The 23,917-nt window shown below is 38.5% G+C and overlaps 1 protein-coding gene across 2 annotated transcripts in view; it reads right to left on the bottom strand.

The window, feature by feature from the left end:
* Nucleotides 1-23,917, bottom strand: part of DGKI (diacylglycerol kinase iota) — a gene marked incomplete at its 5' end in the record, with an annotated part of 458,035 nt that overhangs the window by 168,439 nt on the left and 265,679 nt on the right. For both annotated transcript variants that reach the window (XM_082631691.1, XM_082631690.1), the window contains 7 exons: nt 4,308-4,419; nt 5,865-5,938; nt 9,781-9,843; nt 11,015-11,070; nt 17,341-17,419; nt 20,392-20,529; nt 22,013-22,126. In XM_082631691.1, the coding sequence (XP_082487817.1) occupies nt 4,308-4,419; nt 5,865-5,938; nt 9,781-9,843; nt 11,015-11,070; nt 17,341-17,419; nt 20,392-20,529; nt 22,013-22,126 (636 nt within the window). The remainder of the gene's footprint in view (nt 1-4,307; nt 4,420-5,864; nt 5,939-9,780; nt 9,844-11,014; nt 11,071-17,340; nt 17,420-20,391; nt 20,530-22,012; nt 22,127-23,917) is intronic.

Below are 23,917 nucleotides of genomic sequence, written 5' to 3' on the forward strand. Positions count from 1 at the left end.
CAATCTTGAGAAAGAAAAATGAGCTGGAGGAATCAGGCTCCTGGACTTCAGACTATACTACAAAGCTACAGTAATCAAGACAGTATGGTACTGGCACAAAAACAGAAATACAGATCAATGGAACAGGATAGAAAGTTCACAGATAAACCCACACACATATGGTCACCTTATCTTTGATAAAGGAGGCAAGAATATACAATGGTGAAAGGACAGCTTCTTCAATAAGTGGTGCTGGGAAAACTGGACAGCTACATGTAAAAGAACGAAATTAGAACACTCCATAACACCATAAACAAAAATAAACTCAAAATGGATTAAAAGCCTAAATGTAAGGCCAGACACTATCAAACTCTTAGAGAAAAACATAGGCAGAACACTCTATGACATAAATCACAGCAAGATCCTTTGTGACCCACCTCCTAGAGAAATGGAAATAAAAACAAAAATAAACAAATGGGACCTACTGAAACTTAAAAGCTTTTGTACCACAAAGGAAACCATAAACAAGATGAAAAGACAACCCTCAGAATGGGAGAAAATATTTGCAAACGGAGCAACTGACAAAGGATTAACCTCCAAAATATACAAGCAGCTCATGCAGCTCAATATCAAAAAAATAAACAACCCAATCCAAAAATGGGCAGATGACCTAAATAGACATTTCTCCAAAGAAGATATACAGATTGCCAACAGACACATGAAAGGATGCTCAGCATCACTAATCATTAGAAAAATGCAAATCAAAACTACAATGAGGTATCACCTCACACCAGTCAGAATGGCCATCATCAAAAAATCTACAAACAATAAATGATGGAGAGGGTGTGGAGAAAAGGTAACCCTCTGGCACTGTTGGTGGGAATGTAAATTGATACAGCCACTATGGAGAACAATATGGAGGTTCCTTAAAAAACTAAAAGTCAAACTACTATATGATCCAGCAATCCCACTACTGGGCATATACCCTGAGAAAACCATAATTCAAAAAGGGTCATGTACCACAATGTTCATTGCAGCTCTATTTACAATAGCCAGGACATGGAATCAACCTAAGTGTCCATCGACAGATGAATAGATAAAGAAGATGTGGCACATATATACAATGAAATATTACTCAGCCATAAAAAATGAAATTGAGTTATTTGTATTGAGACGGATGGACCTAGAGTCAGTCATACAAGTGAAGTCAGTCAGAAAGAGAAAAACAAGTATCATATGCTAACACACATATATGGACTCTAAAAAAATATATGGTTCTGATGAACCTAGGGGCAGGACAGTAATAAAAATGCAAACATAGAGAATGGACTTGAGGACATGGGGAGGGGGACGGGTAAGCTGGTATGAAGTGAGAGAGTGGCATGGACATATATACACTACCAAATGTAAAATAGATAGCTAGTGGGAAGCAGCCGCATAGCACAGGGAGATCAGCTTGGTGCTTTGTTACCACCTAGAGGAGTGGGATAGGAAGATGTAAGAGGGAGGGGATATGGGGATATATGTATACATATAGCTGATTCACTTTTTGATACAGCAGAAACTAACACACCATTGTAAAGCAATTATACTCCAATAAAGACGTTAAAAAAACTTTTTTAATAAAAAAAACACACTTTACTAATTCCTCAAAGTCAAAACTCCTAGATAAATTCTATAATGCACTTTGTGATCTCACCCCTGCCTGCCTCTCCAGCATCACCTACATCACTCTCACTTTTCACCTACCTTTATGCTACATAAGACTAACTGTAGTCTCCACAGAGGACTATGATCTCTAATACTACCAAGTGTATGTTAATTTCCCTTTTTCCAGAATGCCAAGTCCATTCTTCTTCTCCTGGCAAAATTCATTCATCCTGTCACATTTACTCGTTGACAATTACAGGTATCAGGCTCGCTGCTGTGTACCAGAGATATACTGGAGTGATGGTTCCCGACCATCTGCCACTCCCACCCAGCACTCCACCCCTTCCCTGCGCTCCTTTTTTGTCCTGTGAAACTGACCCATTTAGACTGTATTAATGGCTCCCTTGTCCTCCGGCTTCTGTTAGACTTCTCCAGAGGGAGACAACGGCAGAAGATCTGGAGGGCAAGAATTGTATTGATGTCCCTGACCCTCTCCCTGCCAGGCTGGCACAGGATGGCTGCTTTCACTTAGCAATACTACTCCTAACAGGTGGTCTTTCCCAAATAGTTCTCTTTCTGGTACAACTGACTGCCTTTGCACCTTTAGCTCAGGAATACAACACCATCCGTTGCTGCTTCTCATAAACCTAGTGCACTATTTGTAAAGAGCCCCTCCATTAAATTCTCCTCTAATTACCCAGTTTCAGTCTGCCATCTCCTTCTTGTTCAGACTTTAATTATATAATTGTAAGCAGAAACAACCCAAACCAAAAAAAGACTATAAAGAGAACCTGACACACATACAGACTGAAAAGTTATAGAAGACGGAGGGGTAAAGGACATTTGAGAGAGAGGCAGCATATGCAGTGTCCCTGTGGTACAAAAGAAGCAAGGGATGCCCAAAGTTATACTTGACTTGTCAGGCAACGAGCTAGAAAACAAAGAGGGCAGTGGGAAAGGATGGAGAATCAGAGAGAAACTCAATTTTGTGATAAAGATTTAGATTTTGATCTTGAGAGCAATGGGAAAGTGTCTTAATATTCCCCCTGCCCTCCCAAGCCTAGGTAAGGGATCATCTTCTCTGAGACATTCCCTGACAGCCTTCTACCACACAGCCAGGACTAGGAAGCTCTCACACATGGTAAACATTCAAGACATGGTCACTGGATTAGTGAATAAATGAATGAGTAAAACACATGTGGCCAGGTTTGTCTTGGGCACCTCCAAGAATTCTCCCTGGCACATACCCTACCTGGACTTATTCCTATTTGCTCTTGGCTGAGTCTTTACCTTAGTTAGCATAAAGACCTTTGGAGAGAAAGAGCTATATATGAGCTACAACTCTGAAAATTAGATCAATCCTAGAGCAATCTTTTACACCTAATGGCCATTTCATTGTAGACATGGCACATGTAACAAGCAACATCACCATCTCAGGCGATGGACATTCTTGCCATAATCATAATAGGGTATTCTGTTAAATCTCACTAATTCGAGGTGATGGAGGAAAAGTCATTTGGAATTCACAAGGTGAGTGAAAAAGAGTTGTTTTGGGTTGTTCAGGACAAGAAATACAACCTTCTTGCTTTGAGGCATAGGTATGGCACAAACCAAGTGCTAGCCAAGTGCAAGTAGAAGCTTTATTTTAATTTGCTTTACAAACTGATAGTGTGGCCTGATTTACACCGGATAAAATGATAAGCAAACTTGGGCTTCCCTGGTGGTGCAGTGGTTAAGAATCCACCTGCCAATGCAGGGGACACGGGTTTGAGCCCTGGTCCGGGAAGACCCCACATGCCGCAGAGCAACTAAGCCCATGCGCCACAACTACTGAGCCCGTGTCACAACTACGGAAGCCCGTGCGCCTAGAACCCATGCTGCGCAACAAGAGAAGCCACTGCAATGAGAAGCCCGCGCACCACAAGGAAGAGTAGCCCCTGCTCGACACAACTAGAGAAAAGCCTGTATGCAGCAACAAAGACCCAATGCAGCCAAAAATAATAAATAAAATCTAAAAAAATGATAAGCAAACTTTTTAATTGGTTTCCTCATCATTCAATAATAAGTTGAAACACATGGCTAAAACCTGCTTGAAACTGACCTTATACTACACATTTACTTTTTTAATGCCAGCAAACAAAATTAAAATGCAAGGTGATCTCGATACTGTGCAACTGAATATTCATTAATGTCACAACAATGATGTTCTTCTATATTCAGGTATTTTGTGATAAGGGAGATGCCCATCTTATGCTTAAGCAGGCAAGATGGGGATGAATGCAAATGACCACTTTCCTTTTTATCTAAGCACTCAAGTACTCAGCAAATCAAAAAAGTATCAAATGGCAAGGTTTCTGCATCAAGGATATGTCTGTGGCATAATGCTTGTTAATTAGCATGAAAACTTTCCACTTCATTCTGGTAGAAAATTCATCAGGATAATTAACACATAATATTCATTTATCTTTGAAGTTTAAACAAAAAATGTGCATCAATGTTTTTAGTGACATGAAGAATTACTTTTTGTTTTTGTCTTCCCTTAGCAACTCTACATTGCATAAAGTTTGTGAGTTGATAAGCCAGGAAAGAACATTATACCAAGGTCCTATAAAATGAATAGTAAAGTCTAACTCTGACTAAAGTACATTACACTTCAATAACATAGATGCATTGCCCACCAAAGAGGCCATGGTGAATCCAATGACTTCAATATAACCATCATCATGACGCTGAGGTTCAAAGTCATGGTGATCTCCTGGGTTCCCCCAAGGCATTGTGCCAGCACAATATCTGCAAGAGAAGAGTAAAAGCAGAATTAAATTTGTTCCAGTCTTCCCATGATTATCATTGGGGATTAATTTATAGTTCGATCCGATGTTTATTTCACACATCTTTCTACTCTTGGTTCACACCTCCCAATAAAAAAGAAAATGAATTTATCACCTCCAAGTATCAATTTATGAAAATGGGGCAAAATTTTACAACAAAAGCATCCCATGGAGCTCAACTTTCTCCTAATTATTTATCAACATGTCTCACTCTGTAATTCACAAATGCTTACTTTCTATCACATACCGTGAGTTATCAATAGGTGGTTTCAGAACTTGGTCTTGGAGGGAGACATATACATGCCAATAGGAAAGGGAAATGGAACTGAGGTGGGTAAGCATCAATGATATACACAGAACGAAGGCAATAAATACCCCAGGACGAAGGAAAGGTAACTGAAGCGGACAGAAGGAGTGAAAAACGGATGAGACAAAGAGGTGAGATTAGAAAGGGAAGGGGAAATCAAGGAAGTTGAAAAGTGGAGGAAGCAAAATCCAGAGGGGGGGATGGGGGAGGAGCAAGAAGAAAAAGAGAAGAGCATTGTTATTGCTAATAAACAATGTTTCCTGAGAATCTACTAGGCCTTCTACTTCGACAACTAAAATGAAAATACTTCCAGAATAGGATGTAAGGGGCTACATTGAGCACTGCCAAAAGTAATCAGGAGACTGTAATATATTTCCCTAGCCATAGATTTACACACAATTCTCATTTCAACTAAATTCAGTCTAAACAGAACTTGCTCATGGATTTTTGTGTCTGAGTTGTCTGGTTTGCAAATAACAAAGGGTCATAGATCCACCCCTTTCAAAATCTTGGCTTGGGAGCCTAGAATCTAATTTGATGCCACTGAGATACATGCTTATTTTGAGACTAGTTAATCTTAAATATCCCTTTCTCCTGAGGTATATAATAGCACCAAAGAGAGTTGACAACCTGGCTAGAAAATGCTACTCTAATTGATCCTATTTTTTCAAAGTAATCATCTGGCAATTATTTTGAATGAATTCCATGCTGAAATCAGGCTGGATGGTTGCCTAATAGCTTTTGGGAAACTGAGAACAGGGATTTGTTCAAGTCTATCATTCCTGGAGGGTGAGGGGATGGAAGGCGTCAGTAATTGAGAATTACATTAAAATGTTCCAATCCAGGGGGCTGCCTGGGCTTCTTAAGGGTGGGTAAGTATACACCATGCATACCGTATCACATAAACACAAAAATACCACAGAGAACACTAAACAAACCAAGTAGGAGAACAAAATTATCAGACTCGAAAACCCTTAATAAGCCATTAAAATAACTGTTTTTCATTGTTTGTGCCTGGAAATTTTCTATAATGAAAGCAGAAAACCTTAAGTCAAATGGAGTTCACATCAAACCAAGGAAACAATATGAACAGAGCTTACCTGGGTATATTTAAAAATACTATACACTGGAACTTCAGTTCCTGAATCTTTGGGGTGAGATCTGTTCCATCACACTGCAACAATCAAAGCAGAAAAAGCAAGGATTCTGAAGTAGGCTCAAGTCTAAAAGACAACTAGGGTGACAATAGCATGTACCATGGTCTTCCCCTTGTCCCTGTCTCTGCTGAAGTGGATGCCCATTACTACGATTGAAAATTTATTCTGATTATAACTTTCCCAGACCCAGGGTTCTGGGCTTGGATTTGTTTTGATTTAATGTAAAAACAAAGCTGCCATTTGACCAAAATGATTTTTCTCTGGTCTCACAATCAAAGGAACTATCATCATTCTTAACCTTGGATTATTATTGGATAGCATAAATTGGCTTGTAGTATCAACATTAGAAAATTTATGAACGTTTAAAAGAATAAAAAGGATGAATCCCCAAGTTGTGGCAGTAGCAATCTCTACCAAAGTCATCTGATTCAAACAATAGTCGTGAATGTGACCATTTATTTTATTTGCATTTTGAGATAATTTTTATTTTGAAAATATTCGACATGATATTTTGAACGCTGTTTAAAAGGAATATACCCTGCATGCTTTTTTTAAAGTATCTGTTATAAATTAGTATTAGCAATCACTAATTAGTGATTTGTTCTTATCAATTTAATCTCTTACAGACTGTGACTGGTCTTCTGAGATAAACCGCTTTCTTGAAGCTGGCCGTGACCCTGGGTTTCAAGAGCCTCAGGGTGGCTTGGCCTCAATGCCTTTGTGTGTGGCTTCCCTCACCAGTTAGTACTTTCCTCAAGAGCATCATCTGACTAATCAAAGAAAGGGGTTACATTTCCCACTGGTGACAAAAGCCAAAAGAGGAACACTCTAGTCATGACTGTAGGCCTCTCAATGTCAAAGGTATAAAGCTTGCTTTTATATTTGCTCTCCTCACACCCTCATCACAGAATTTCCCCCATTGTCTTCTCTGCTGAAGACAGGGTAAAGCATTCCTAAGCTCCCTGCTAATTTCTAAAGATGGCTTCAGAGGGAGTTTCAATCCAGGTAAAATGAATCTGCTAGTGGTCAAGGTTGTCTCATTCTCCTCCCAGCTGATCTTAACACAGCCTAATTTTTTTCATGAGCATTCTCAAAAATTGTTCCTGGGAAATCTTACAATCCTAAATAAACAAAGTATTTTCAAACGTTTTTTAGATAGGAATCAAATTCTGGACATTGATTGAAGGTGTTTTTACACCACTCTCAGATACTTGAATAAACATGAGGTCTCCCAAGTTAAGGACTTGAAATGAGGTGACAGATGGCTCTACCAGTGAAGAAAAAATGTAGACATCTTAAATGATCAAAATTGAGTGTTGAAAGCAACTGAACTTTTAAAAAAATAGCATGTGATACATTAAAAGCATGCAAAGCAGTATTGTTGCATTACAGAAAAAAATTATACTTAATATTATTGTACTTAGAGCAGAATTCATTTTCTAAAAAAATTTTCTACTTTTTCCTCCTGAAAAACTCATCAGCGATTCTGGAAACTCACTGAATTCTATGAGGATGGGCACCTTACAATATATTGAGTTTTACAAAAGTTTCTTATATATTATTGCATTTAAAGTTTACAACTCTTTAGAGCAGCAGTTTTCAACTTTTTCCCTACTTCAAACACACAAAGGAAAATACGTGCATACAAAATATCTTCCTGTGTACAAGCTCACACATTGATACATCAAAAGAAGAAGAACACATGTGAAGTAGAACAAAATAATGCTGTATGTAGGTCTTCATTACTGTCCTCTGGGTGTGTGTGTGTGTGTGTGTGTGTGTGTGTGTGTGTGTGTGTGTGTGTGTGTGTGTGTGTGTGTGTGTGTGTGTGTGTGTGTGTGTGGTATTCATGTGAGATTATTAACTATTACCTTGGAAACACTGACTTCACCCTGTGGCAAAGATAAGATGGTCTGCTGTTATGTGTACATCTAATTGCTCTAAACCCCCCCATCCTTTTCATCGCACACTCAGGAAACATACAATGATGTCGCTGTAGAAATATTCTTGTGTCCCTCTGTGTCACAGCACAATGGTCAGTAACTGTTGCTTCAAATGCATATGTTGTTATGCCTGCTTTACAGATGAGGAGAGTAAACTCTTCTGAAAGGTTGAATGCTTCCCCCAAAGTCATATACCTCATAAAGATAGACCTAGGACTGAATCAGAATTGTTCAGACTTAGTTTCTATTGTTTTTTTTTTTTCTCTTCATAAAAAAAGAGATGATTACATAGACCAATCCACCTGGAATATTACATGTACAGGCTGATATCAAACCTCTTCTAGTTATTTGACTGCCACTTTGGCCTCTCTACAAGCTTCTTTTAATCCCTGATATACAGCCAACCATGCCTGAGATATTTCTCATCAGGAGGACTGCCAGATGTGCATGGAGAAAAGCTTTCTAGTGGTGAGGCGGCATAGAGTTTAATTTCCATCCAGCTGAGTTAAACAGTGGACACCATCACCATTCAATATGGCCACTGCCCTCCGCTCACTGGCTCTCCCAGCAGGTGCTGCAATGTTCCTAATAATGTGAAAAATACTGCAAGAGGAGGGAAAGTTTATTTTTGGCTGGGCTGAAGGCAGCCAAAGAAGAAACAGGGGAAGTTTGAGGCAAGGTTGCTGCTACTTAACTAACCATCATTTTATCAAAATCAAGATCTTCACAGTTCAATGGACCATGTGTCTTTCTTGTATCTAGCTTTAAAAAGGCAATATTTCAGTTTTCAAAAGTCGCTACTGCTATAGGATACTTGCTTTTCGTTAGTATTTCATGAGAACTGAAACATCTGAAAATGATGCCAAGGGTGATTAGTGGTAAACTCTGTTTCAACTGATTTAGGAGATTCATGTCTCCTATAGGTTTTATTGGTGACAACAAATTTGAATTTGTATCCTCTCAGGCTCCTCTATATTCCTCTATAAATCCATTAGTTTAAGGTCATATATTTCTCTCTATTTGCATGTATACCTTTTGTCCTGTCCCCTCCTGTCACAAATGCTATTCTTTATCTATTCCATGATAAATTCAAGCATTACTATATTCCCATTCCTTCTTTCCCATCTATATATTTTTCTCTATCTTCCATGTTTCTCTTTCCTTATACAGGTATGTACAGCAAAGTCATGTTCATTCGCTCTTTTAATTTATTTACTATAAGGAAACACTTTGTCTTTCTTCATAATCAATGATATGTTATTTTTAAATACATCTCTTAGAGAAAAAATGACTTCCCATCTCCCTTACCTCCAAGATGAGTGTCCCTAAAACCTGGGATAGAGACCCAGAAGGAAATAGCACCAAAAAAAAAAGAAATCTCTTAAGTGGTGAAGGACCTTGACCAGGCTGGAGAGTGAATGACCACAAAATAATGAAATCAAAGTATTTTTCTAAGATGGAGACTCTTCAGATAGGCTGGGAATAAAGATACTTGTTTGGTGAGCATCTATTTCTACTTTAAAAGCCAGCTCAACTTCATTCCTTTGATGACTTCCCCGACTGCACCATGGGCAGTTTTCATTTCTCCCTTTGTGCCACCAGTATATTATATAAGTAATCCAATAACAACATTTATTATATTGTTCTGCCCAGAGTTATGTGCCCTTCCCCATGACTCAACTGTGAGCCTCTTCAGTGGTGAAGCCAGTCATCTTATTTAACTTCATCCTCAGCAACTAAGACAGCACCTGACACATAACTAAATGCTCATAAATGTTGGTCGAACAAACTACACTCAATTCAGTTAAAGTTCTATGCAGCCCACTGATTAAGTATATAAACTGGTATTTGGGGTTCATGTTAGGGGGCATGCTTTTTACATTTAAATGAAATGAGTCAACACATTCAATACTTACGACAACTTTAACATGCTTGGATAAATCTCTAGAGCTTCTCTGTAGGAAATCAGAAAAAGCTGCCTATACAAGGAAAGAAAGAAAGAAAAAATCTTCATTGCATGGTTATGCCAAATCCTTACTTCTGTATGATAGACAGGTCCTAGTGATTCTAAGTTACACAAAAATATAAGACAAGTTCTCCTTTTGCTGAATCTAAAGTAAACTAGTGCAAAGGCTAAGTTGAATTCTTTCTCTGTTTTCAAAATGTAACCTATAGGGGCTTCCCTGGTGGCGCAGTGGTTGAGAGTTCGCCTGACGATGCAGGGGACATGGGTTTGTGCCCCATTCTGGGAAGATCCCACATGCCACGGAGCAGCTGGGCCCGTGAGCCATGGCCGCTGAGCCTGCGCGTCCGGAGCCTGTGCTCCGCAACGGGAGAGGCCACAGCAGTGAGAGGCCGGCATACCGCAAAAAAAAAAAAAAAAAAAAAAAAAAAAAAAAAAAATGTAACCTATAATAAAATTTAAGATCACAGTAGCAGAGAGAAAATGTAGGTAATTTCAAGGGTCAGTGTGGAGATCTGACTACCTTTCCTGATCTTCCTATTTGTCCATTAGTTGCTGATATAACCTTTAACTTGCCACTGAGAATGTCTTATTTCACCCCGTTTTACTGCAATTCCCTCTATCCAGTGGTAAAATTTAAGCCACACTTTTTAAAATCAATATTTTAGAGGCCGCTTTTTCTTCTTTCCAGCCATTCACACCCAAGGATGTCCCTGAGTAGGAGGAGAAGGAAATAGAAGGGGGCCCCTTTAATCTCATCTATGCTTCCATGAAAACCTTCCCATATTCTGTCAATTTCTCATCCAAATGTCAGTTCATAGGTACCCCTATGAAAACTACATTCTAACCCCAGACATGCCATACATCTTTCAGTCTGCCTAACTTCCTCATTCTCTAGATTGGCTTTGATGTTTGCTTTTCACACCACTCCTTGAATACCATCCCCTCAGTACAACTTTCAGGGCTTTTAAGTTCAACGATGATGAACTCTCTGCCAACTAACTTAAGAAACACATACTTACTTTCATTCTTAAACCAAGACATGAAACATTAACCATCTATAGACACACATGTAAACATCTGAGATGTGTGTGTAATTATTAGCAGAGTAGAGTTAGCATCTTTATTACCATGAGTGAATTAGTATTAATAATATGTAATCATCAAAAAATGAAATATGTACTTACCCCCGCATAGAACATTTTATTTCGAAAACGACTGTTGAATTTCTCTGGATTTGCTTCTGTAAAAGGGAAAGGGTAGTTTTGTTATAGAGACTTGATCAAAGGTAGTGAGTTAGATTAGCACCGCTACTTCCTCCTTCTCCCTCCCCATCCCGAGGACCCAACGGCTTCATCGTCATCGTTCCCTTAGTTACAGGCAGTTGGCATGGTTGTCCAGTGCTGCAAAGTGTAGCCCCAAACTGGCATCAGTGGCAGCCTCAACTGGGAGCCTGCTAGATATGCAAATTATTAGGCTCTACCCTGAACCTACTGAATTAGAACGTCTGGGGGCTGGGGCCTAGGCATCTGCTTTAACAAGCTCTCCAGGTGATTCACGGGCACACTAAGGGCTGAAACACTCTGGACTCTATTCAAAATAGAGAGGTGGCAGGGATACAGTGCAGGGGTGATAGAAGAAAGAGGAAGGGGGAGGAGGGGGAGGGTCAATTATTTGCTTTGACCTCCATAGGATATGGCTCCCATAAACTATTTATGCAGTTTCAAATTTAATTAAATATGGGGAATTTGGATAATAATTAATAGAGAATATGCTTACATATTTTGCAAAAACTCCTAACTACCATCTGTACTGTTGTTTGTGACAGGCCTTGAAACATCATTTGATTTAGTGAAGTTATATAAATATCTATATAGATATAGATATAGATATATACAGATGACCTGCAGAATAGACCCAGGGCATAGGACAACAAAAGCTCTGACTGAAATGGTTTAATTTTGAGTTTGTTCCTGAATGTTATATAGGTTGAGGACCATAAAACGATTAGATGAGAATTTGCATTGGAAAATGTTCACATGAATTCAATGGATTATAAAACCCCCAAATGAAATACTATTTCCTTACATTCTTTCTAATAAAATTCCAAGACATTCCAAAGGAACCCACTGTAAATATTTGCTTTCTGCTATTTTGTCCGTATGATCATTAATCCCTTCTTAGGGGTGGGTCTTTCTCCAAGTCATTTCTCATCAGACAGCTGGCTGACTAGCTGGAAGTCTCCAAGTCCCAAACCTATCTTTGAATGGCAAGCATGACACCAGATGGCAAAGGTCATGGAGACCAAAATTCTACCTACCATTGTCTACCTTCTGGACCCCATGATTCACATCCTTCACATATGAAAAACACATTCACTCCCTCCCAGGTCCCCAAAGGTCTCATCTCCATTACAGCATCAACTCAAAATCCAAAAATCTCATCTAAATCTCATTAGCTCATACTTCCTAAATCTCATCATCTAAATGATTTGGCTCTGTATGTAATCCATTTATAATAATGATCAGACCCTGGGTATAATCCATTCCAATAGTTTAATATATTAATCCTATCTTTGTATACAACACAATAACGTATGTGCCATTAGAATGGAATCCTAAACCCTACTTTTTTCTGAAATTGGTCTTGCCTGTTAGGGAGTAAATATAAGTTCAACACTATGTTTATAAAAATCAGTAAGTGATTTGAATCTCACATAACACACATCTTCCAAATTCTCTGCATTGGATATCTACTCAATCTTAAGATGTCAGTTATGTATATATAAATGACTCTAAAATCTATGCCCACAGTAACAGTGCCACCTTCAATTCCAATTGTATATATTATAAAAATCTCTCCTTCCAATGTCATCTCCCATTAAGGACAAATATTTTTATCAACACTATCTTCATGTTTCTAACACCATTGCAAAAATCTTACACTATGTATTAGTTGGTCACCTAACCCATATCTTTATCACAAACTCATTTTCCTTCCTGTCTGAAATGCCCTTGCCCACTTTACTTCTTGTCTATAACAAACTCCTTCTTTATTTCCCACTATACCCCCTCCTACCCTTTCTGGAAACTTTCCCCTGATACCTTTGTCCTGCCAACAGTCCCTACCAAACTCCTACATTATACACTGCCTGGACAACTAATCTTACCCTTACTTTATATTCCCTTCTACTTTTATTTATCTTTTTTTTTTTTTTTTTTTTTTTTTTTGCTGTACGCGGGCCTCTCACTGTTGTGGCCTCTCCCGTTGCGGGGCACAGGCTCCGGGCGCGCAGGCTCAGTGGTCATGGCTCACGGCATGTGGGATCCTCCCAGACCGGGGTACAAACCCATGTCCCCTGCATCGGCAGGTGGACTCTCAACCATTGCGCCACCAGGGAAGCCCTATTTATCTTTTATATACGGGCCCATCCTCCAATTAAACATTCCGTTCCTGTAACAAACATTGAGACAGCCACTGGACTTGGCACAAGGAATATTAAAGTAAATAAGACATAGTCTTTTGCCCTCATGTTGTTTAGAGTCGGGGAGACAGGTCTGAAAATGAAAAATAAAATGTCTTTTTGTATATGCCATAGAAAGATGTCTCTATAAGACAAAGTAGGAGTCACACATAAAGGGAATGATCATAAAAGTGTTCCAGAGGCAAGTACACTTGAGTCTTGAATGATGATTAGATGCCACGTTGAGGTTCAAGATGGAAAAGAAGGTTACAGAGAACCTTGGACAGTGAGAGTTTCTCAAGGGCAAACTGTGCCTAAGTCTTACTACCTGGGCAAGAGCCTGGCAGTGTGTCCTTTGCAGTGATGGTGATGATGAAATTTGGCAAGCCACTGAAAATAACACCTTTTTAAAGAAATCTGTCAGTTCTCCATATGAATCATGAAACATTCATAATCCTTTGAAACATGCTGATCTGCATGTCTCTGTATATTCGGTGAAAATAGCAAATCCTAAATCAGATTTAAAAACTGCCTCGTCTAGAGTCATATTTGTATTTCCTTGACCTTGTAGCGTAGGCTCAACTCCTCTGAATAAGAAGTAACTTCAATGAGGCAGTACAACTTCAGCATCCAATCTCAGACTAAAAGTTTGATGTGTTTAATATCCTTCATGTCCCCCCCAAAATGACAATCTAATTCACGCAGCTGGCAAAGTGAGACCTTGCTTTGCTACCTGATAACCATAATCATTGTTAACATGACTATGTTAATAGATTGGAATATTTTCAATGTACTTCCTCAAGCACTGTCATAATGCAGTAGTGATTAAAGCACTGGGCAAGACTCCAACTGACAATTAAATGACCCATCCTATTAAAACTCTCAATTCTGTTCCAAACAATTGCATGTTCTGAAATGCAACAGTTCAGCCACACATGGCTTAGCCACTGTGAGAATAAAAAAGCTTTTGTTTTCCAATCAAATTAAGTATACCTTCTATCTGATGAAATTATTCATGTTTGCATTCTTTATATATAAAATGTTAAGTCAATCAAAATGTTAAGACTATCTTTACTCCTTGCTTGACTTTTTACTGGTAATTCTAAAGGCATTTACACAGTAATGCCACTAATAAACTGTCTCAAAATAAATGTCATTTTAATTGTCCCTTCAAAAGAAATACAATATAAGTATCAATAGTAAGGCAAAAGTCTGCATTTGTCCCATGTCAATTTGATGGGTTATTTCACATCTATGCCAAAAATTGTTTCTGCAATTAAATTTTTTAAGATTCTGCTTTAGTGAGACTTGTTTTTACTACCCATTGCATGTAAATGGATTAGCGTAATTCCCAATGTATTGTATTTTTGGACTAATAACTAATCAGTTATTCTATGCAAGCTCTTTTTTGTTTGTTTTTTGGTAATGGCTCTTATGGGGCTTTGAATCACTCTGCAAGTATTTGATGGCAAATGATACAAGTTTTGTCATGAACTCTCAGTCCCTGAGCAGCTGTATTTGAGAACAGTTTGAAGTCTCAACTATGGTTTGCGTGGCTTGAGAACATCCACTGACACAATCTACCAACAAAGTAAGTACTATGCCCCTACTGAAAATGCGGCCTGCTATCTTTCTCTTCTTTCTGCAGCTGAGCTTGAGATTTCTTGACTATCCAGGTAAAAATACGGGGAAAATCCAAATAAACGGAAAACAGTAAATAATAATAATAATAATAATAGCTTGAGTGATTATACCTTTCATCATAAATAATGATTTTTTTTTAACTTAACGCAAAAAGAATAGACTAACAGATACTAAGAAGTCCACACCTCTGGTCTAGGCATATCAACCAAATCTGGTTCCAATAGTTCGTGCATATTTATTGTGTACCATCTCAATATCCTCTCCATAAGTATGGTATGCATTACCCTCAGTCAAGAGCAATCCTCCCTTATCCAGCTCTTCAGTGGCTGTTTTTCCTCAAGGGCCTTGGCTTACCTGCAGGGAAAATGTTTGCAATTCCTTTTCCGATTGCAGGAAAGCACTTACACTAAGCCTCGGCAATAAAGTTTTCAAAGTAAAGTATTAACTCTTGGCATCTTTCAACCAATTATTTTATAATCACACATATAAAATGATGTAGACATACATATACACCACAATTTGCATGTTCCTCTCTAAAATGAAATAGTTCCATAGTTTAAAAGAAAAGAAAAATATCACTTTCCCACAAGAATTCTTTCTAAGCCTGGTCTTTCCACTATGAGGTCTCTCTTTGCTGCCCTCTCATTCTGAGGCACCAAAGTTTCACCACAGTACAAGGAAACATATCATTAGGATAACTTTCAGATTAATAAGACAAAATATTAGGCTCCCTTGAATGAGCTCTCTGTCCACCACTTACTCATTTAGGCCTCTTTTCATGGCAGGGTGTCTGATTTGGAGGTTCATGCATTGGTGACAATTGTACTACTTTACAAGTACTGTTAAGAAACGTAAAGATTTTATTAGGAAGCCCAGATCCAGAGTCTCCCAAAGAATATGAGAAATAAATGGGGTAAGAAATGGAGAAAGAAATCTCCAGTTACTTCCCCAAATCTACTCTCCTTAAATTAGGAAAGGCAGCAGGTTATAAACGCCAGCCCTAACGTAGGACCCTCTGAACATCTAATCTCCGAGAACTGTCTAGAGCAGGGAGGTGTGGAGCGTGTCGGTGTTTCTGATTTGGGTATTTGATATTTATGGTTCTGTTGTCAACCAACCTTTCTATCTGTGATTTTCTGGTTAATCAGAGAAAACTATGACTCTTTCTTTAATCAGTATTGCTTCTATGTGGCTCAGCATTTAACCCTCAAAGCCTCATGAAACCAGGAATGCAAAGTCTAACAAAATTGCTGAATTCAGTAAGAGAATTACAGGTTTATACTCTACTTTTATTTTGTCTTCTAACAGCCTTAATCTTATAGCCTCATTCTTGATCTTTAGTATATAAAAGTGTTATCAGAATTTTCTCTGCATTATTACTGGAATCTGAACAGTTGAACTTTAGCCTTTTGTACTCTGCATTTCAAATTCTATGAGTTAAAAGCTTAGAGGCTCTTGCAGAATCTAGAGGAAAAGTAAAATAATCCCTCATTATGACTTTGATCTCACAAATTACTTATACCTGCAGCCAAGCATTATTTTGGTTACATGTTACCATATTCACAAGGGACTAGGTACAGGCAGAGACATAGACGTATTGTACAAGAGCGTTTAAGAGAGAGAAAGAGATTAAGAGAGACCAAGAAAGCAAGAGATTGAGGCTTCAAAGCATAAGCCAAAATCCTAAACTTTCTCAGTTCTGAATGACATAAGAAAATTTTGATGAAATATTTAACTTGTCATTATTTCATCTTATTTCTCTTTCAAAAGTAATTTTGCTTCCCCAAATCTCGATTCCATCTCTTCTAGTACTTAAATCACCACCAGCCCTCATTCATACTACCTCGCCCAGTGGAGGTTCCAAGCACTTTCCATGCCTAATCCAATCACCGTCAAGCCCTTTTCTTTCAACCTAGACCACCTATAGCCAGCCCCCGTACTATTCTAAGGTGCCTGTTGTCTCTTTTGTGCACATAGGAAAGACTTTTACGTTTGGCTACAAGATTTCAATGACCTTGGTTATAAAGTCCTGAACTTTAATAATTGGTGGTTTGAGAAGCTGTAAGTATTCTAATGACTTTAGTGAAAGACTCTCTTTTTATCACTTCTTAGTAGTTCACTAGCTTCAAAGTTTCTAGTCAAACCTAAAGATTAGGAGGCCTGAGTCCCGGAGCAAACATCTGGTCCTGACCTTTACCATCTTTGAGACCCTAAACAATGAGGTCTCAAAGTAACATCTGTAATAAGTTCCTATCTTGTCTAGCTCCCAGGGTCAACATGAAGGTTCAAATGGAACAGCATTAGACACACTGTCAACATTTAAGTGATATGCGAACAAAACAGAACATGCAAAACACCTGCTGGAAACTTCCTCCCTGGGAGATGGAAATGGGACGTTGTCCTCACCTCTGGATTCATGGAACTCCAGTGTGACGTGGGCATCAAATCCGAGGCTGAAGTAATTATTGAAAACATTCAGAGGAAGCTGCAATGATGAACAAAGGCAGAACTGAAGTTGTGTGTGACCAGGCAAAAAGAGGAAAATAAAACCTAAAGCCAGACACTTGTCTCTGGGGCAAGTCCCTGGGAGAACGATCAATTAAAACTCAAGGCAGGGGTGCCTATGTAGAAGGAACAAGGGATTTTTGAATTAATTCTTTAGTGAAAGCTCAACTCAAAGGATACTCCTAAGAATTTTAAATAGTTTAGGAAAAAAGGGATACAAATACAAATTATTCAATGAGAACCATTCTTGTGGATACTGTAATAAGAGAACCTCATAAGCTGAGGAATGCACATTTGTAATAGTTACAAAGGATGATTCAACAAGCAAACTTAGCAAGTAAATTCAATTGTAAGGATCATGTCTAACCTTCTTAATCAGTGGATGCAAGTTTTTTCAAGAACTTATGTTCAGCATATTAATACTGCAACTTAAAATGAATAACATTTGTTTACCCTTCACTTATTTTCCAAAAAAAAATATTTTTTGACAAAAGTCATGTAAGCAATAAGTCAGTGGGAGCCATTCAGCTATTCTCAACCTAGAGGAAAAATAAAAATAAAAATATATATGTGTGTGTGTATTTATCAGTATTCAGATTCCTATTTAGTCTATAAACTCTTATCTTTAACATGACTGTGAAATATGCAATGCAGACACATGGATACACATACAAGCCTTAGCTTTCCTTCCCAGAGTCCTCTGGGTCCCTGGCTGTTACTGCTACAAGCTGAGTAAAGGAAAGAACAAACTATGCAGCCTAAAGTCCTGCATTAAAACTACAAAGCTGATATGATTTGAAGGCTTCAATTTAATGTTAGAACAGTTAGAAAAGCATGTGGAAAATGCTAGAAGGCAAATGGTGGTTCTTACACTTTTCCTTCTGCAACTCAGAATGAAAGATAAACGTTAAAAGTAAATGGAGAGGTAATTTTATCTCAGCCTAGATAATGTTTCCAGATAATTATCAGGTTTATCCTCCAGATAGAAATGCACTTCTCTTCTATTAGAAATAAGTGTTTGGCCTCAAGATTTCAAAAGTAAGTTTATTACAGTGTTTCATATGCCCCTTGATCAGTAAGATTTTCTGTTTGACTAGAGCAATAATCGTGTTCCATTAAGAGAAAAATGAAATGAGAGGAAGAGTCAGAGGGAGAGCAAGAGAGATATTAATGCAGAAAGAGAGAAATTGAAATAAAGGATGGACCCTTCGATGGAACACCGAGTCAGAGCTTGTACTGATTCAGAGGTCAGATCAGCCCTTAGAAGTGATTACAACCGACTGGAGAATAGGGAGAGAAACTAAACACATAGAACATTGCCAAAACATGTCTCACTCTCCTGGCTTCAAATATGAGAATGTCCAGTTCCTGCACTGAAACAAAATACAAGTCCTTAGTAATGACAGCAAGGGTTGGCGATCCTGCCAAAAGCGCAGATATGTTCATTTCTACCATTTATGCTCTTTTGGCTACAATGCTAACCCATGTCTTAGCATCCACTGATAACTCAGGAGAACATCTGGTCACCATCTCCTAAATAACATCACAATTTAGTCTGTTATTAAGTTCTTATTCATATTTTCCAGGAAAAATTGCCCTGATTTCCTACACATCTCCTCAAAAATCCACTTTCAAAACCCTTTAATTATCTGGATTAATGTTCCCAGGCTGCACCAAGCAGTCTTTCCATTTCTTAAGCTATTGGGAAGAGAATTAAATAGAGATTGCTATTGATGTTCTAACCATTCCAAGTTGAGTGGGGATAGGTCCATAACGTTTCCATATGGTACACTTCTTTGTACTTTAGCTGTTTTCTATCCAATTTCTGTAAGTCAAATACATTAGGAAGAAGTATTATATCCCAAGATGGCACTTGTTTAAACAACATTGTGATGTTATGAACTCAAGATCAACTGAGCAATCATGATATCTACTAAAAACCTTATAGTTTCTGGATCATAGTTTAGGTGAAAAAACCTAAGGTAAGACAAAACATGTTTTAACCAATTTTAGCCAAATAAGTAACTTGAGCATCTATCACAATTGGTCAGGATCATGGTACTAATCAATAAAGGTGCATTGATTTGGTCTAAAATGATGTTGGATTTTAAGGCTGAAACCACCATGAAATCTTGGCCTCAATCAATGGCACAATCCAATATAGCAGGGATGCTGTTTAAGTACAGATGCCTGGGCCTTCACCCTGCATGTACTTAATCAGAATCATTGGGAATAGGACCTTGTAATCTACATTTTATAGGCATACCTGGATATTCTTACACAACAAAAATTTGAAAACACTGTTATAGAAGAAAAGTGGAAAGTAATAGAAAGCAAGTGTTTACTCAGAAACCTATCAAATTTATCTGAGATTGAGGGCAGAACTTAAAGCCAAATGTTCCCCTGAAGCTCTATAGTAGCATTTTTACAATTATGTCCCTTGGTTTGTCTTGGGTTGAGATACAAGTTCAATCACTGAAGGAAAAACACTAAGTCAAACATATATTTAGGCATCTTGATGTCCCAATCAAGTGATGAAATTGAAATATTTGCTATCAGACCAGAAATCTCAGGCATTTATCTTTCTATTGAAAGACGCTGTGTCTAATGCTTCAGATCATACGATTTTTTAAAATTTCTCATAGGTTAAGAGTTTGCAATGAATTTGAAAGATTAGAAAGCTGATATATTTCTTTCTGGTGTGGAATTTGAGGACAGAGAACAGCTCCCTGCGCTATGGAAGTAGGTAGGAAATCTTGGTCTTTAGAAGTCTACGGGGCAGAATCATCAGGAAGTGTTATACTCATAGCCCTAGGAGCCGTCAACTCAAACACCGTCCTGTCATCTCATAGGAAGGAATCAGCACATGACCCTCCAGCCAGGAACGTATTTCCTGTGACTCAGGCAGATACTCCAGGGTTAGCTTTCTGCTGAAGGGAAGAACTCTCTAACCTTACACACGCCATCTTCAAGTTCTTCTGGAGGCAAGTCTGGGTTTCTTTCCACATGGAGGTTCCAGCGATCTAGCTGTACAATTGTCCCATCTTCTACTTGGCAAAGGATCTTAGAAACAGGTTCATCAGTGTAGCCCTAAGGAATCAAAGAGCATACACATTGCTGTCTGGAGTAGGGAACAGTACAGCCAAAGGTATTTCATGCAAGGCAGAGTCCTTTTTCTACAGCTGTTTATTTTGCAATTAGCAAGGCTGGGAGAGTAAACTGTGTTCCTCGAGGTACTTAGAATTTAAGACAATAGGCATGGGTAATGTGCACAGAAATACTAACTCTAGCTGGTTTGAGCTGAGGAATGACTTTTGCCAGCACCAGGAACCAATAGCCACCGGCAGGCTTTTGAGATCCATGCTGGATGGCTGTTTTTATCAGAGTGAAAACAGGTCGCCCCAGGCCTCCTACTAGAGGAATTTGGAGGATACACAAAACAAGTGTATGTGGAAAAGCGGGAAAAGAATCAAGGTGACATCGGCTAGACAACTTCTTCCACTGACGTTCCATTTCACTCACCTCTCCCTGAGCTTGTACTAGGACACAATTCCTTCCAGGACCTAGGGCAAGTCTGAGTGAGGAATAGCCCTGCTAGGGAGCTAGCTACTTAATTCTTGAGCACACAGTACTGACAGGACGATTATTAAGGGCAGTCAAGTCATTGATTTGGATAAGAGGAATTAATACCAATAATACATTTAGCTGCTTCATGTAAATATATTTATTATTTATACTATGCTTACTTAAAAAAAAAAAAAAGACCGATGGGAGGTTAATTCATCCAAGGCCAAATAAATATCTGCTAATATCCGGACATAATTATCACCTATGTGAGGTGAGTGCACCCAAAAGCCAGATTAACATCTGCTAATATCTGAAGATAATTTTCATGGAGCCCAGCCCAGGCAATGGTCTCATATGAGCATATAAAAAGCTGGTGGGGCAGCATACGTTAGCATATTGTACTTTCTTATTTTCTTAGTACTATAAAAATAATGACGATGATGATGATAAAATGGCTGGTTAGTGACAGGTAAACTACTTTCAACAAGCTTTCCTGAATTGGCTCCATGTTGAAGAGGACAGTTGGTTACCTGTATAACCAACAGTTGGTTACCTGTATAACCTGTATAAAATCATGACGACACTGACCAGAAAACTAAATGTTCAAACAAAGCCATAACTCTTCCAAAGTAAGGATTGTAAATCTGAACCAGACTCACTCTTCTGGAGAGGACTGGGGGTCAGGAGCAATTCAAGTCTCTGTGATTGTTTAACATGAGGACCTGAGGCCAACCCACCCTCTGTCTTTAGTGGGTACCTCAAAAAGCCTCAGGCCTGTGTACTAACTCCCATTTTTTTAAAATATAAAATGTTCCCTTCTTCTCTAGCTGACTATAAGTTTAAACTGAAGAAGTCACCAGATAAAACCATGGTTCATGGGGACCTTGATTCTCAACTCTAACTTGTTCCTTGAACAAGAGTAGCATAGGCCCCTTCCACGTGAGCATCTGTGGGTTTGGGGATCTGTTGCTGGATGACATGGGCAGCCCCTGAGGGCAGTTCTTACCCCTCCCCAGTTGAGAGTTCGAGCCAGGTCGTTCCCAGTCCCCAGAGGAAGGACCCCAACCGGAGGCTGAGGGGTCAGCTGCAGTTCATCCAGAATGGAAAGGATCCAGCCCACCTACAGACATTTTGGGGACCAGAAGAGATATAAGAAAGATAGATAAGTTACAAAGACGACAACCTGAGAACAGGAGCCTTTAAAAGGAGCAAATAGAATAGTCTACTTTCCTTTAAAACATGCATGGTTTTTTTTGTTTTCTTTTTTGTGGTACGCGGGCCTCTCACTGTTGCGGCCTCTCCCGTTGCGGAGCACAGGCTCCGGACGCGCAGGCTCAGCGGCCATGGCTCACGGGCCCAGCCACTCCACAGCATGTGGGATCCTCCCGGACTGGGGCACGAACCCGTGTCCCCTGCATTAGCAGGCGGACTCTCAACCACTGCGCCACCACGGAAGCCCAAAACATGCATGATTTAATCCAGTGACCAGGGAACTGAAAGACCACTTATCTCAAGCAGTTTTCAAAATGGCAAGTCTCTTATAGGAAAAAGAACCATTTTGTATATGCTGTATCATATAAGCAAAACTAGACCTATTCATCTATATGTTAACTAGAGATATACTTTAAAATTCAGAAGAGTTTACAATTTAGGGAGGTATATACATAGGGCACTGCAGGAAATGTAAGACTCAGAATCAGATTAAATCTCAATTCTGGCTCATATTGGCTTTGTTATCTTGATTAAGTTATTTAACCTCACAGACTCATTTATCTGATTTTCAAAATGGAGATAATGCCTACCTCACAAGATTGTTTATAGATTAAACTAAAACGTATATAAAACCCTCATTATGGTGCATGGCCCATGTAAGCTCTTATTAACTGGTTACTCTCCATGTTATCTTAGAAATCAGTCGTGCTTTCCTAAATATCCCTACATTCCCCTTAATGAAACATTATGAAAACATAATTATGGATGAACTTAGTACTTATTATAAGTTTAGGCATAAAATAGATACTTATATACTAGAATCACATTCCTGTTTAATCTTTTTCTAAGATAAATAATACTTTGGGTTTAGTCTTATTATAACTATTTAGAAAAATTACCCTAAACTTGGAAATACCAAAAAGAAACTTGCATATCCTCACAATGTCATTCTAGAGTAGTGTCACAGGCTTATCTAAGAACTTTACGATTGTAGGTTAACTTGAGGATTTCTGTCCTATAGAGATACAAATGTCAAGAAGAGATCACTTTAAAGGTTATGGTTCTATTCCCCCATAGGGCATAAACTAATTTTGTCTCAAATTTAGAAAAATTATTTTGGCATAAACTACATAATCATTTTTCTCTTCTTGTATTATCTTGCTGATTCCTTTATTAAAAAGCTAAATAAATTTTTAACATGTATTCATTCTAAATTTGTATGAGAATTATTTTTTAAAATTTTTTAAAAATTGTACTTTGTGCATTTATTGAACACTACTGCATATAAAACATGGAACTAAGTAATTGAAATAAAAAGGTAAATGAACTACACTAAGATAGGTAAGGCAGAATGCCTGCTCTCAAGGAGTTTACAATTAACAAAAAGAAAAGCATACTGATTGCTTTCTATGTGCTAGTCCCTAAGCAAATTTTTCTACTGAATTATCTTATTAAGCTTCAAAACAACTCTCTACAATAGATATAATTTTTGTCTCCATTTTGTAGATAAGGAAACCAAGACTTGGAAGGTTTAGTGACCTTCTTAATCATTTGCAAGGTAGAGCTGACATTCAAAGCTAGGTTTGCCACACACCAAAGGCCAACCTCTTAGCCACTCTGGTGCAGGGGACCTTTCAGTAAAGAACTAAACCCAGCTCTAGATGTGGCCTGAACATCCCTGAGACCATGGCATGTACCT

The sequence above is a fragment of the Mesoplodon mirus genome (assembly GCF_964341445.2).
Source record: "Mesoplodon mirus genome assembly, chromosome: 9".
Classification (NCBI taxonomy): Eukaryota; Metazoa; Chordata; class Mammalia; order Artiodactyla; family Ziphiidae; genus Mesoplodon; species Mesoplodon mirus.